Below are 15,289 nucleotides of genomic sequence, written 5' to 3'. Positions count from 1 at the left end.
CTCTGACCAACTGAGCTAATCTCAGGTACATATCCTTTAATACTGCCAGACAAACTGCTTAGTTTCTTGTTATTGTGAAACAGCAAAAACTTAACAAATCAATCTTTCAATCTGCTTTTTTTAAACAAAAAAGTTTTTGCAGCTACCAAACAATGACATTCCTGAACATAAACATCTTTGCTCAGCGTAACAGTAGGTATTAAAAAAAGAAGCAAGGAGATCTCTCAATGCCATTTTTTTTTCCTCTCTCACTTTCTGATAAATTACTAGGAAGGACCATCCCAGTGAAAGTGCCTGTTGCTGGTGCTCCTGCTCTCCATCCATCCACATCCACCAGGCAGATAAGGCAAAGCAGGCAGAGTCACACAATGTTCTCATAAGACCTGCTGAAACAATGTCATCCACATACTCCCAATTACCATCAGCCTCTCATCCCTCCCAGCAACACAACCCCTTGCTGACTCTATACTTGTCCTCCAAACATATGAATTGGAATTTCCCTCTGCCTAGAGAGAATTTAGCAGATTGAGCCACTGGGGGTGGGAGACTTCTTACCTCTGGGAAAAAAAGACAGATATGTATATATACACAGCACTAGATAAAATAAGCCATGCCCAAAGGACAGTGAATCCCAAGAGCAGAAATATGCTGACAACAACAAAGTTTATAGTTTGCAAGCAAAATTAATTTTTTTTCTGTTGCTAAGTGAAAGTAAACCGCACTCCCAAACAGAGAAGGTACTGGTAAGGAATGCCCTTAAAAGCCAGCTCAGTCTTGCTGGTACTTCAGGGACTAGCTATCCAACAATATTTCAAATAAATAAATAAGTAAAAACAATTATAATAATAGAAAACTTTTACATAGAGGCCAACCTTTCCTACTGAGGCCAGTTTAATCTTGACATAGACCTGTCATGGAGCTCTGAGAGACAGGCCACTGCTGTTTATTGGGACCATCTGGAATCTTTCAAAATCCATTCAGATTAAATGCACCCAAAGGTCTCTTTCAGCTAGGGCTTCAGGCAGATTAATTAGAAAAGACGAAGTGCATAAACACAAATCAAGTTCTGGCTTAGCCTTTCAAAGCAAGCAATAAATAAAAAGTGCTCAAGCTGTACCAACGTGGATCTATAGAAACACAGTAAATAAAAATTAGGACAATTAGTGTTCCTTATCCTGTAGTTCTGGGCCTTGCACCCAGACTCTGTGCTCTTGCCCCTTTCCTCACTGAAAGGCATTCAACATCAGTTGCTCAAAGACTACCTCACAAGGGCTTTACCCTCTCCTCTCCAAATTAACCAACAAAAGCAAACAAATGAAATACTCTGAAAGTTTTCCCAACAGTCAACCTTGTGGCATACTTTTGCCATCTAGGAGCATAACACCTTCTTGCTATTCACCCTGCTCCACCTCACCCCCCCCTATCACAAGACACATGCAATTTTCCTCAAAAGCAGGCTGCCAGGATGATTGCCTACATCTACAGACACAATGCTGAGGCCATTCACTGCCCTTATTACTTGTCTGGATTCTCCAACCCTACAAACACAGATCCTGAAAAGCCAATAAACAGGCCAACTATACAGCTGCCCCACAAGTGCTCAAAGGAGGTGTGGAGATACCCATCATAACCTGGCTAGAGTCGTAACAGAGAAGTCTAGAGAACTCCCAGAGCTAAAAATCCATCTTCTAATTTCCAGCTTCAGCTGTCAGTAACTTGAGTGTACCTGTATTATTACACTTCCCATAAAAGTACTCAAGCAAGACCAGACACTGTTCATGGACAAACCTTTACCCAAGTACAGACCTGTTCCTTCCATGAGTTACTATTTGACTGAAATTATCCTTAGCAAAGTCATGGTGGCAAGAGGTCCTGTCCATTGAAGAGGTGGAATGGTTCCTACTTCTCTGCTAGGAGGGAGGTGGCAGATTGGAGAGTCTGTCTGTCGCTGGCTACATGTAGTTTGCAATATTTTGACAGAAACAATCCATTGAAGGCTCTGGCCCAGGGATCATGCTTTGCTCTCATGTGTGCAGCTGATGGGCCAAAATGGCATTACCATGTCCAACAGCTGTACCGTGCCAGAATCTTGTGTGCCTAAAGCCGAGTCAGAGGGTAAAACTTGTTCTTGAATCCAACCAAGCACTGCATCTGCCCTTGCCAATTCCTCTCTTAAATGTTAAATATCTTAAATATATGTATAATATTATATAGATATAATAATACCCTCCCTTTCCTAGGCCTCAGCTGCTTCAATTTACCAGATCAGGCAGCTTAGAAACAGAATCATTGGACTGATGCTCTGATTCTGGTCCTTGGGTGACAGTGGGAAATTTTTTAGGAAAGGTTTAAGATCAGAGCTATGAACAAGTCATGGCAGAAAGATAGGTGGGTTTTTCCCTATTAGGGACAATAGATGTGGAAGACTCCAGAAAACTAACTAGATGCTGCCATCCACTAGGGAAGCTCTGGTTGTGATATGATGCCAGGAAGACACAAGCCACTGAGTGTTAGTAAAAATAAGTTTGTCAGTGAAGAAAGTTAGTCAGTCCCCAGGGAAGGGCTGTACTGTGGCTGCTGGAAGAGTCAAGCCCAGTGCAATACCATTTGTAAACTGGTGTACAGCAGTAGGAATGATTCCACCAGACCAGTGTCAGTGGCACAACCTTTCAGAAAGGCATCTACTACTAAGAAGGGGAAAGTGTGACCCTAGTGAAGCTGAGGTTAGTACTCTACTTAGAGCATATTTGACTGTTGTTTGTGTGCCTGTGGTAAGAGAGTGTGAATTCTCTCACATGAATGTGACAGCAATTTTACTGTCATTCTCTCTGGAAATATTCTTGGAGCTGAAGGTCTGTGTGTTTTTCACTTTTTCCTCATTTCTTCCAGTGATGGATGATGGCCACCTCACCCTAATTCCCGAGCTTGTCCAAAACTTGCTACGCAACCAACACTGCAAAAGTATCATTATAAATAAAAGGATTGAACAGCATAATTTCTGAAGACCCTCATAGGTACCCCATAGGTATATGGACTACAAACCATGAACTGTGAATATAGTGACACAGACTATGTGCTGTCACCACAGGAGAGTAAAATCATTTAGATTGTGTGCAATGTCATTCTGGAGAATTCTGCAGAATCTTCGACCCATAGTATTTTATTTATAGTGCTCTTGGCATTCCCTAAAGAATGCTCCAAGATCTCAAGTGTATAGATAATCAAGGAATTTGCCCTTGAGAATACAGCAACAGTGCCTTTGTAACACGGCAGAGGAGATGCAGCATTATACTTCAACCTTGAAGCTAAGTGAAAGGTAGTTCAGTCTCCACAGTCAGCGGAGTGATTCCCGCAGGCTTAGGAATTACATCTATAATGGTCAGTCTCCAAAGAAACTACGCTGAGATGCACAGGCTTATTTCCCACATGTGACCACAAAAATAAGAGAGCTATCAGGACTCATCACTGTGCCAAAAATCAGTCTTAAATCTGAAAAGATAGGCCCTGTGATCTCTCGCTTAAAACACCCATATCCACAAACTTTAAACAATCCATAAACCATTGAGACAAATCTTTTATTGTCCCCACTTGGGCAGAGAAACGAAAAAAATGGGAAATAGACGACTACGTTGCAGTTTTTAAAAGCCTGAATCAACAGCATCCCCTAGTGGTGAATCAAACACCACATGCAAAACCGAATTAAAAAATAATAACCTGCTGCTTTTTCTTTGAAGGAAACATATAAAATTCACTCTGGCTCTAAAAGCATCTATTGGGCATTTCAAAGAGCAGAATTTATTTCAAATTTATTTTCAATTTATTTCTTATTTCAAAGAAATTGCAAGCTATTTTTTATTTTTATACAAATATTTTTCTTTTTTAAAAAACCTTCACTCCCTATTAACACCTGATGCCTAAATATAAATTAACTACAGCAACTGATTGTTACATTCATAATCTTTAAATTCCACAAATTTAAGCATGAATATTAATTTACCATTAGGTCCTGTACTACTCTTCTACATTCTGTACTGTGTATACTGTCAATTTAATTACCTGAGCATCTCTAACATCTCGAATGGATGTTTCCTCTTCAATTTTTAAAGGGCAGAGTGCCTTGTGAACTTACTTGGAAGCTTTAGAGTTTTTACCTCATGTATGCATCTTATGCACGTGACCACATATTACTATAGTTAAACACTTCATTTTATCTAAGAGAAAATATCATCATTTTTCTATAATCTATTTGTTTTCTTTTTATATTTTTTAATACTCTAAATTATCATCTGTTTTTAATATTTCTTCCGGGGAAAGCAAATTAAAAGACTGCAAAACCAGTTACACTTCACTTATACTTCAGTGACTTGTGATGGAGATGTCCCCCAGCTGACTGACAGAAACCAATAAGCCTTAAACAGTGCAATACAGCATCGTAGGGGCCCAGCAATTCACACCTCTATCAACAGCACAACAGAGACAAACAATACTCAGGCAGACTGAGTTGTTCTCAAATCTTCTCTAGTTATATGCAGCTTTGTGGCTATCACCACACCACTCCTTGCTTTGGTATGCACAACAGTTCCAGCCCTCAGAGGTACAGGGCAAGGCAGACAACAAAAATTAATTAATATTTCTACAGAGAAATCTGCTGGAACTGCTAAGAAGATAAAGGGATCCCAGGAACACTGGAAACAAATTGTTTGGCAAAAGATTGAGCTTCATGGGAGACATAAATGGACACAAGAGAAAGAACTGTTTATGGACTCACACACTGAAAGAGACGTGACGGAATTGTATTATACAAATATTAAAATGTATGCATATTTGAATAGTCAACATGTATTTTAGTGACTTAAAGCTTTTGGAGAATGTCTCATTTACTTGAATTACCTAATACAAGAAAACATAAAGAAGAACAATAAAGTACATTATAGAATCACAGAATCAACGAGGATTGGAAAAGACCTCTGAGATCATTGAGTCCACCTATGACCAAACACCATCACGTCAACTAGACCAACTAAGTGCCACATCCAATCTTTTCTTAAACACCTCCAGGGACTGTGACTCCACCACGTCCCTGGGCAGCCCATTCCAATGCTCAATCACTCTTTCTGTGAAGAAATTTTTCCTAAAGTCCAACCTAAACCTCCCCTGGTGCAGCTAAAGACTGTGTCCTCTTGTCTTGTTGCTCGTTGCCTGGGAGAAGAGAATGACCCCCACCTGGCTACAACCTCCTTTCAGGCAGTTGTAGAGAGTGATGAGGTCTCCCCTGAACCTCCTCTTCTCCAGGCTAAACAACCCCAGCTCCCTCAGCCTCTCCTCATAGAATATGTGCTCCAGACCCTTCACCAGCCTTGATGCCCTTCTTTGGACTCACTCCAGCACCTCAATATTCTTCCTGAACTGAGGGGCCCAGAACTGGACACAGTACTCCAGGTGTGGCCTCACCAGCTCTGAGTACAGGGGAAGAATCACTGCTTTGGACCTGCTGGCCACACTGTTCCTGATACAGGTCAGGATGCCAGTGGCCTTCTTAGCCACCTGGGTACACTGCTGGCTCATGTTCAGCTGGCTGTCAATCAGCACCCCCAGGTCCCTTTTTGCCTGGCAGCCACCCATCGACTCTGTCCCCAACCTGTACTGCTCCATGGGGTTGTTGTGGCCAAAGTGCAGGACCTGGCACTTGGCCTTTTTGAATCTCATATCATTTAATGGCCAGGGGCATCAATCTCTAAAGAGAGGATTTTATCATGCATATCACAAATAAGCTTCACAATGAAGACAAAATCATAACTAAACATGAAAAATAAAACTATGGAAAGCTAGCTGCAAAAGAGATGGAAGAATGGAAGATTTAGGACACGAACTACGACATACAAAAGGGTAAATTAGTCTACTGAACCTAGTATTAAATCAGATAGTAGATAACTTTAAAAAGCTCTATTTTCATAGGTAAATATCTTTTTTTTTTTTTTTCAATCCAAACTGCTTTCCACAGCATCTGCCTCATTACTGTACATTTGTACCTTAACTGGCCGGCAGAGCTGTTCCCGATTACAGACCATCTTCCTCTTGTCATCGCTTTATCACTACATTCCGATTTCCAATCTCGGGGAGTGGGACTTCCCCACTTACCTCCAGAGCTCTCTTGTAGTCACCCAAATGAAATGCACAGTATCCAATCCAAAGGTTGGCATCCTCCTCCTGCTCACCCACTTGCTGCTTAAACTTTGTAGAAAATAAAGAACGTAAGAATTTTGTCAGCTGCCACACAGTTTCTACAGCCCCACAGATAACCAAAGCAATAGCAGGCTATCATATATAGCGGATGCTTTGACAGCTGTGGGTGCTACTTGGGTGCAGCTGCTTTCACATTTCTGAGGGCAGCAGCAGGCAGCCCTCTCAGGCCAAACCAGGCTCTGCGAAGCGAGGGGCCGCAGCTGCCGCGGCAGGGCCCGGAGGGTGCGGGAGGAGGCGAGGGGGACGCGAGGCAGGGGAAAGGCTCCCCTCGCCCCGCAGGCATCGGCCTGGCAACGACGGTACCGCTCGGAGACCGTCACCTCCAGCAAGGCGATCGCGCCGGTAAAGTCCCTCTGGGCCAGGAGTTCTTCCAGCTGCGGCACCTCCTTCCCTTTCTTTCTTCGCCTGTCTCCCGGCGGCGGGGTACCCCCCACGGCCGGCTTGGCACGGGAGAGCATCTGGGCAAAGAGAAAAGCGGCGTCGCGTCAGAGCGGGCCCTCGCTCGGCGGCGCTCCCCGTTCCCCGCCCCTCGCCGCCACCCTCCGCCTCCCGCCCCGCACCATCCCGCCGCCCCGCCGCCCCTCACCATCCTGCGGCCGGCCCGGACTCCGCGCTCCCACGGCGGCGGCGTTGCCGGGGTAACGGCGGGGCGGCGGAAGGCGGCGGCGAACAGGCGCCGGCTGCCGACCGGGTCCGCCCCCAGGGTTCCGCCTGCGCTGCGGCGGGCGGCCATCCCGCAGCGGCCACAGGACTGAGGGGCGGCTCCTCGGTCAGAACTGCGCTGGTTCCTCCCTAGAATTCCTAGGCTCTTCCTCTCCCTGCCTTTGGTCCTTCTCTTGAACATCCGGGTCCCACATTTGTGTCACAAGAGCCCCATGCAACGCTACGGGCTTGGGGCAGAGTGGCTGGAAAGCCATTGGAGGTGTAGATCGGTTATTAGGAAAAAAAATTCTTCACTGAAAGGATTGGTCAAACATTGGAACAAGTTCTCCAGGGCAGTGATGGAATCACCATCCCTGGAGTGTTCAAAAGACGTGTAGATGTGGCGCTTAGGGACATGGGTAACTGATGGACCTGGCAGTGTTAGATCGATGGTTGTACTCAATGACCTTGAAGGTCTTTTCCAACCTTAATGATTCTATGATTGAAATTACAGGAGGGCCAATACTTTAAACTACTGCTGACAACTCAAGTAACTATAAAACACATGTCCATGGACAAGACTAATGAGGTATCTGTATTTCTACCATTTTCCTTCCTTGAGAAGAAAATCTTTCTGACTTTACCAGAAAAAAAAAATAAAAGCAGCTAAAGCAACTCCTCTTTTATGTTTTTATGAATACATATGTCTTGTCATAGTGCAATCATCTGGAACATAGACCAGCAGTAAAGAACTGTGTGCTGCTACTTCAGAGTGTGGGTTCCATATTCACTGTTTCACAATAATTTAAACTTGACTCGACCCAGGAATGATGCACCCAGCTTGGAACAGTCTCCAAGAGGTTACTCTGCAACCAGGAGCCACTGGAACACAACACCACCATGGCAGTGCCCCTTGTTTATATATGTGCTTTCATACCACAGGCCATGAAGAAGGAAGGCAAATAATCCACTCGCTCACAAAGGACTTCTCTGCAAGAAATTAGTTTTTAGTTAGTCAGTCAAAGTGATAAAGAATGTGTGCCAGTGATTTGGTCTCCTTTTAAAGCTCTTCTCTATTACACAAGGTATTATTTCTGTCAGGAGAAAACAAGCAAGCAGATAGTACAATTAGGCAAGATTCTTTATTTTCTTTTTTTAAAGAAAAAGTAACTGAAAATGTAATCTCACTACATCACTTTCTTCCACATTTTTTTTTAATATACATTCTTTGACAAGATCCTGCTGTTCTAAGAATCAACAGCTAAAATATTAAATCAAATGGAAGAAAGCTCTCAGCTGCTCCACTGGTTTCTCCAGTGGCTCCTGAATTTGTATGTGGTTGATCCGAAGTTGGGCAATGCATGAGAACTAACAGATGTGTGGTGCCAGTGGGTTAGCTGTGGGCACAAGGAGGACACTGTCAATAGAGATAAAAAGTGATAGCAGTATGAAGTTGATCAAAATATTTTTAGCATGTCTGGTGTAGAAATTATTATTAAAATGCAGAACAAAGTAGGTGGAGATGTTATAATCTTTTCCTTACATGAAACACTAAGATGACAATTAATAAATTAAAGACGTCAAGAAGTTTGGCCACTCTATTTTAATACTGGAAAACTGCTGCAGCTCTTACCTTCACCAGTGCCATTATTTTAAAGGCTGTGAGCTGTAAAATGATTAATGATCATGTTTATTTCCACACAGAATTGTTGGGAGAATGGGAATTGACTTACACTGATGGCAGCAAAAGGGAAATCACGCACCCATGACTAAACACCAAGATAAGCATCAGAGAGCGCAGTCAGCATTTAAATAAAAAATCAGAGAGTGGAAAGTGAGGTCTAAGAAAAGGTGAGGAAGGAGGGGAAGGAAATAAAAAAAGGGAGAGAAAGGAAAATCAGGAAGTGAGACAAATTCATCATATAACCAAAACAAGAGGTTATGACATGACCTTTACATCAGCGACAATCATGTGCTTGAATTTCAGTAATGTGTGGGTAAGATGATGTAAATTCAGTAATGATGCTTCACCATGTTCTGCATCTGGTACCTTTGAAAATGCATCTGACAACATCTCAAGATAAATGATATGTAAAAGTGAGAGCAATTAAATGCTCCCCTGCTAAAGGTACAAAGGCAATCCCTTGCAATGAGAAAATGGGGAATGATACCTTTAAAAGCAAACAACTGGAAGAATACTTGCTTCTTTTTTTATGGCGTCAGCAACTTCTGAGGCTTATTCTACCCTGGATAGACCACTCATGATGAGAGAAGGTGAAATGCGTAAGTTGACAGATCATACGCACCTTTAATGCTTTTGTCTGATCTCTATTGCCCAGCTCAAGACAGCAAACAACACCCATGTCGGGTAAAGACCTCCAAATGATGAAATAAAGATTCATATTTTTTATCTGTATTTTGGAAAGGGAGACTCTTTAGTTTTCACTGGTGTTTATGATTTTATGGATCTGTGGGAACTGCACCTTCAGAATTTTTCTGATACTTCTAGCACCCAACGTGTCATAAAGATTCAGTGAAGTTAATAAAAGTAACATAAAAGCTGTCCTTGTATTTGCTTTCAGAATCACATTTAGGTAAGTTTTTAGAAGTTTATGTGTGTAGAATCAAGGGAGGAGTGGCAAGACAATCCACTGATTGCACAAGTCAGTGTCAGAACAGAAAATGCAATGCATGGTTAGCTGGATCCACACAAACTTATCCAAGGCAGAAAGCCACATCACTGCAAGTGCTACATCCCAGACAATGCAGTTGTACTGGTTCAGGATGCATGCTGATATATTTGCACAGTATTCCGCTGCCATCTGGATTTACAAGATCACGTGTGCACTAGCTAGAAGATCTCATAACTCCATCCCATCACATAGTATAAACGTATTGTGTTTAATAAAGAGAGTTTAAGGAAACTGAAGTATATGTCCAATACATAAATTATTACACACTCTGTAAAATTTACCTCTGTAAAAAAAAACAGAAAAGCCATTTACCTCTGTAAAAAAAACCAGAAAAAATGTTTGCACGTTACACGTAGCTTATTTTTGTCACTTGACAGAGCTATATCCTGCTGAGTCTAGAACAGAGGCAAACCCTTATGCTGAAAAGAAAAATATGTCTTGTCCCTCTGGAAACCAAGTCCTTTAGAGAAAGAAAATAGTAGTTAAGAGGAAAGACTTCTTACTATTTATTTTGGTAGAAGTTAGGTGGATGAATAATATTCACATCACAATGTGTATGTGTTGGGAAAGGGTTAAAAGGAAGAAGACTTTCTTAATTGAGCTAGATATTGATGACACATCACATATTTAGCTTCATCTTCTGATATGTGCCAACATAGATCAATGGGAGGATGGGGCCACCGCCCAAGCTTCTGGGAGTATGTTGCAATTCCAGTTACAACTTTTCTTATCCTTGTCTGTAGTTTTACTTTTACTAGATTGGTAACTTCTAATGAGAACAGTCAGTGCTTTGCAGTGTAATTTTATTGTAATCTGTGTCAGCAACTGAACTGTGTCAGCTAATTATGGCAGCAACCTAAACTCTCAATAACGCGTGGGAATGGCAATATTATCAGGATCAGGCTGTACTATCAGGATCATGCATCACATGACCCACATGTTTATAAGATGGTTTACAGGCTTGTTGCTAATCAGTAGATGGTTCCGGTCCCAGAGAATAATGCTTGGAAAATATTTCTTTATATTCTTGTGTAGTAAACGAGAGAAAAAAAGATCAGTTCTGAAAAATCAACATAGCTGCTATGCAGCTGCTATACATGTATACTATATCCATGTATACAGCTGCTATATATGTATATTATGCAGCTACATTCATAATAATTTACATTACTGTCTTCTAAATCTGGATAGTAGAAGTATTGTAAAAATATTTTAAAAGACAGAAACACATTATTTCATGTCCTCAGTCTTCTCTCTAATACTGAAAATTAAAGAAGACATTTTTTATACTCTTCAGTTAGTTAGGATATTTGTACCAACTACTACAAGTAGCAGGCTGACTGACTGGGGACATCTTATACCTTCACCTAATTCTTTGGCTCCTCTGAGATTTCTGGAATTTTCATTCCATATCTTCCATTTTCTTTTCTATGAGAGGTCAAGTGGAAATAATGAATTGCATCATACAGTTGCTGTATAGGCAAAGGAACTCTGTGGTGCCCAGGTTGGTCTATCATTCCCATTTCTGAGGACTTTCAGACTCAGCACAAAAAAGAAGCCATTGAAATGAGGAAAGCCCTGTCACATGCACCTTTAAAAAAGAACTGGAAAATGTTCTGTAAAGCACTATCTTACACAGGCTGAAAGACTTAGAGGAACAAATCTTTGGAATTTTTTACTGTTTTTTTTCTGTGTCTGAGTGTCAGAGTCATTTTAGATCAGGAAGTCAGTGCTGATTACCAGTTTCAAATAATATCTGGTTGTTTATTATCCAATAAAACAGAAAGCAGAACAAACACAGTGCTTTAAAGTGCTGTAGAACTAGACACTAAAAGTCACTTTTCACTAAAACCAGTGATGCAATTCTCTTCTGGGTTGAGTTGGTATTTCTAATCTAACTCAGATTGTAACACCCACAGAGAACTATTAAGTGTTTTGTACCTATGCAATATATGCACAAGTAATGTTGTTGATGGTGAGGGACTGAATTTTGTCTTCAGACAAATAAATACAGGGCCTGCCTATCTGAATTTTAATCGTCCCTGTGCTTCTGAAGGCAAAATAAGTGATAAACTACAGGGTTTGTATTCACTGATTTAAGGGGAGACCTCCATCAACTGTTGGAGCTGTTGAACTCAATCTGTTCATTATGATGTTCATTTAAGATCTGACTTTTTGGATAGACACTTGCACAGACACTGAAAATATGTAATGTTGGGATCTTTTTTCCCTTTCTGACAAGATAATAACAGTAGCTGATACCTAGAAACCACAGATAGAAAGAATGCATTGGGGATGTCAGATGCAGTTTCTTAGCACCTTATTCATTAGAAGATGATGAAACCCTGACACTTTTAAGAGAGAAAAAGTAGTTCTAGAAGATGTGCTTTGAGGATGATTTTGGGATAAACTTTGTGGGTTGTCAGGAGAGGTTACCTTAGGCAGGATATTGCTGGTGTTTGAATCTCTTGCTCTGCTTCTCCATGTCATCACATTCTTTCAGGAGAAGGCAGAGTTATTTGCATGTGCCTTCAGGATACTCCCATTACCTGTAGTTCTGTTGTAAGCCAGGATTTCTAGTTAAAGCTGCTGTTGCCTGTAGGAGTCAAAAAGCTTCCCCCTCCCCCCCCCCCGACACGTATTTTGACTTATGGGTTTCTGAACTGTATCCTTCACTGACTAATCTCTGAAGTGTGAGAGCTGGCTCACAGCTGGAGAAAAGTTACTGAGATAGTGGAGGCAGTGCCCTGGAGAGATGTGGAAAATAGTTTTGGGTATCTGTCTGGTTTGTATCACTGGTAACCTCTTGGGTTTATAAATGGATAGATTGGACATTATAAAAGAATTACAGGAAGTTGTCTGGGGTCCTTGGGGACCCCATAGTGTTCTGCAGACAGAACACTATGAATGGACTGGCATTGGTGTCTCATGTCTTCTACTTCTCAGGGACTAAACATCCCTCTGGCACAGGCAGCAACAGACACAAACATACAGAAGCTTTTGTTTTGCTCGTGGCAGGTCCATCAAATTTTGTGCTTTACACATCTGAGTCATTCATTTACTTTTTCTTCTCTCCACCCTCACGATCATCTATAATATCAGTAACTCTTCTGTTTACTGTACAGTGCCACGGCTTTTCTTTGTCTCTCTTATCCCATGAAGCAGATGTTACTGATCAGTCTGCCAGGCAACTGTGTTTGATGTCCAAAGCCCCAAGGTACACGGGACAGTTCGGCAGGTTTCAGGGACAGCTTGCTTCATCCCAGCTGCTGCCTTGTGCCGCACCCCCTGCCACTCCACGTCACTGGATGCTCAAGGCGTGCTCCCATCTTGGGACTTGGCATTGAGAGACTACGCACACCAGGAAATTAAGAAGTTGAGAAGTCAAAAATTAATTCATACCATGTTCTGTCTGGGGACTCCCTGTGGCACTGTGAAGGCATGGGGCAAGGAAGAGAGTAAAAAGAAATGCTGTGCTAAGGCTATGGTTGATTTCACCTTTTGTTTTTAAAGGACAGTTTTAAGCTGCTGTGAAAACCAAATAAATACGTTAATAGATACAAAGGCAGGGAGACCTCAGTGCCATTACATACTCCCTGTGTGACCAGCAAGGTAAAATACTCAGTTCTAGTTGCATTATCCATGCTGTATGTTTCTCTCAGATAGGCTAAGAAGAGTATAAAAATGCAAATCATGCTCTGCTGAAGTTGATGACAAATCTTTTATTGACTTATATGGCCTAAGTTTCAAGGACTTCGGAAATACCTATAAAATGGGCCAGTGATGACATGATCTCCACTAGAAAAGCTATATTCTATTCTCAATCTGTGGCTCTAGCCAGTCATACTAGTCCAGATGTTTACATGACAGACTGCTAATTTAGAATTACAGTATTACAAATTACAAATGCTAGATTAGATATGATGAGGTGTTCAAGATCTACTTTTAAATGCTGGCTTATAGTCTTCTCTGGGTATAAGAAAGATTTGAGCAATAATAATTCAGTATCAAAATAGAATCACATAAAAAGATCTGTGCAAATATATTTGAAGTGCATTCACCACTTTTTAAATATAGGCTTTGGAAGAAATCATAAAATTGGTATTGTTGTTTTGGTCTTCTTTTCATTCTACCTACCTTTCCTGAGACCATTCTCAGGAAAACTACTCAGGAAAGCCGTACTTGGGAGCAACACTGTGGTGTCCTTTAATGTGTGCCTTTTAGTGATGCCATTTAAAATTTAGTTTGGTCACGCAGGCCTGAGATGCGACCTTCACCTTTGCCAATCCTTACCTGATGCAAGAGGTTCATCACATAAAGTATTAATAGTTAATTAATAGTATTAATTTGAGGAGCCATCTGACAAGGTGGGAATGGGCAGTGAGACCCGTGCTGCATGGGAGCAACATGTCTGGGGCAGACCTGGGGCAGTTTGGCATGCAGTGCTGGGAGAATGTGAGTGGACAAGCTTTGTGTTGAGTCTGTAAGTAGAAATGAAGGCTTTGGTCTGAAGGACTGCAAGTTGAACATTTTTGCCAACACAAAAAGTACTTCAATGTTATAAGCTAAAGGAACAAAATTGATAACTTATCACAGAAGAAAATATACGCTTGATTTACGAGCTCAGCCTGCAGAGATGGTGTGGCAATGTAATCAGAGATGTAGGACAAATGCAAACGTGAAGTAACTATCTGTTTTCCTCTAGGCTCTAATAGAGTTTATATTTTATTTCCATTTTAAAGAGTTGTCTTTACAGTCCATTTGTCCCCTCCCCTTTCTCATCTTATCCCTGTGATGAAGAGTTAGTGCTCTTATCAGGCAAGGTTTCTGGTAATGTTTCAGTTTTATAGCCTCAGCCTTTCCATGAGCAAACATTCACAGCAACCTTTAGCCTCTCTCCTTTCCTGAGTTTTCCTGTTGCTAGTTTTTCACCTTGAAGTGCCACCTAGTACGCCGGAGGGGCGGGCATAGGTGAAGGCAGGGAAGGGGATAGGGAAGTGCCAGAGAGAAGGATCGTACAGCCTGTCTTTGAATCTATGGAGTGGAGGTCTCTTTCGTTCTGTCTCTGAACAAAACCGCTGTAGAGTATCTGAAAGAGAGCTGGAAGAGAAAAAGAAATGAGAAGGAACACACAATGGGTCTAAACTGAGCAATATGAAGCAACGGATGTTGATTCTGGCCATTTGGCCTTTGTTTTCCTCGCTCCAGCTGCTGCAGCAAGTTGGTTCAAACCGGTGTAACGACAAGAATTATGTGATCAATGTGATGCTCATGAATTACTCAGACTTCCCATCAAGTCCTGAAAGTTTGAAATGTGCTGTGAATGGAGCCTTGAAATGGGTACAAAATGAATTCCAGACAACAGGTAAGGCAATGGGTGTTGGTTACCCCTCTCTTGCTATGGTTTCTTGTCACACTTGTGTCACACCATCTGACCTTCAGCAAGATGTTCCTCAGACAGGCTTCTTGCCTGTCTGCTCATCTTATAGAGATCTTACAGAAATAATGACCTCTCTCTGTAAAAATAGAAGTGCTCTACAGATGGGCAGAACCATATATGTTTTCATGGTGTTTTGGGAGACTCTTCCCACATGCTTTTCTGGAGATGTTCAGCTAGATTTGGGAATATGGGAATTGCTGAACTGGATCGGACAAGACCAGTGATCAGTCTAGTGCAGTAATTGGGATGCCCTTGCTTCCTCTCCTGACTA

At 41.7% G+C, this 15,289-nt stretch overlaps 2 protein-coding genes across 7 annotated transcripts in view; one reads left to right on the top strand and one right to left on the bottom strand.

The window, feature by feature from the left end:
- Positions 1 to 6,913, bottom strand: part of TTC26 (tetratricopeptide repeat domain 26) — a 54,885-nt gene extending 47,972 nt beyond the window's left edge. For 4 of the 5 annotated variants that reach the window (XM_032689114.1, XM_032689112.1, XM_032689113.1 and 1 more), the window contains exons 1-3: positions 6,830 to 6,913; positions 6,564 to 6,701; positions 6,139 to 6,231 (exon numbers count right to left, since the gene is read on the bottom strand). In XM_032689114.1, coding sequence (XP_032545005.1) covers positions 6,139 to 6,231; positions 6,564 to 6,701; positions 6,830 to 6,832 — 234 coding nt within the window. In that variant the 5' untranslated portion in view covers positions 6,833 to 6,913. The other variant, XM_032689115.1, reaches the window with a different exon arrangement.
- Positions 6,914 to 6,929: 16 nt separating this feature from the next.
- GUCY2C (guanylate cyclase 2C) overlaps positions 6,930 to 15,289 on the top strand; it is a 54,542-nt gene continuing 46,182 nt past the window's right edge. The window contains exons 1-3 of one of the 2 annotated variants that reach the window (XM_032689109.1): positions 6,930 to 7,012; positions 8,590 to 8,736; positions 14,787 to 14,943. In XM_032689109.1, coding sequence (XP_032545000.1) covers positions 14,844 to 14,943 — 100 coding nt within the window. In that variant the 5' untranslated portion in view covers positions 6,930 to 7,012; positions 8,590 to 8,736; positions 14,787 to 14,843. Of the gene's footprint in view, positions 7,013 to 8,589; positions 8,737 to 14,691; positions 14,944 to 15,289 lie in introns of those variants that run through there. The other variant, XM_032689108.1, reaches the window with a different exon arrangement.

Source organism: Chiroxiphia lanceolata, chromosome 5 (genome assembly GCF_009829145.1).
Source record: "Chiroxiphia lanceolata isolate bChiLan1 chromosome 5, bChiLan1.pri, whole genome shotgun sequence".
NCBI lineage: Eukaryota > Metazoa > Chordata > Aves > Passeriformes > Pipridae > Chiroxiphia > Chiroxiphia lanceolata.
This window is presented reverse-complemented; position numbering and strand designations above follow the sequence as displayed.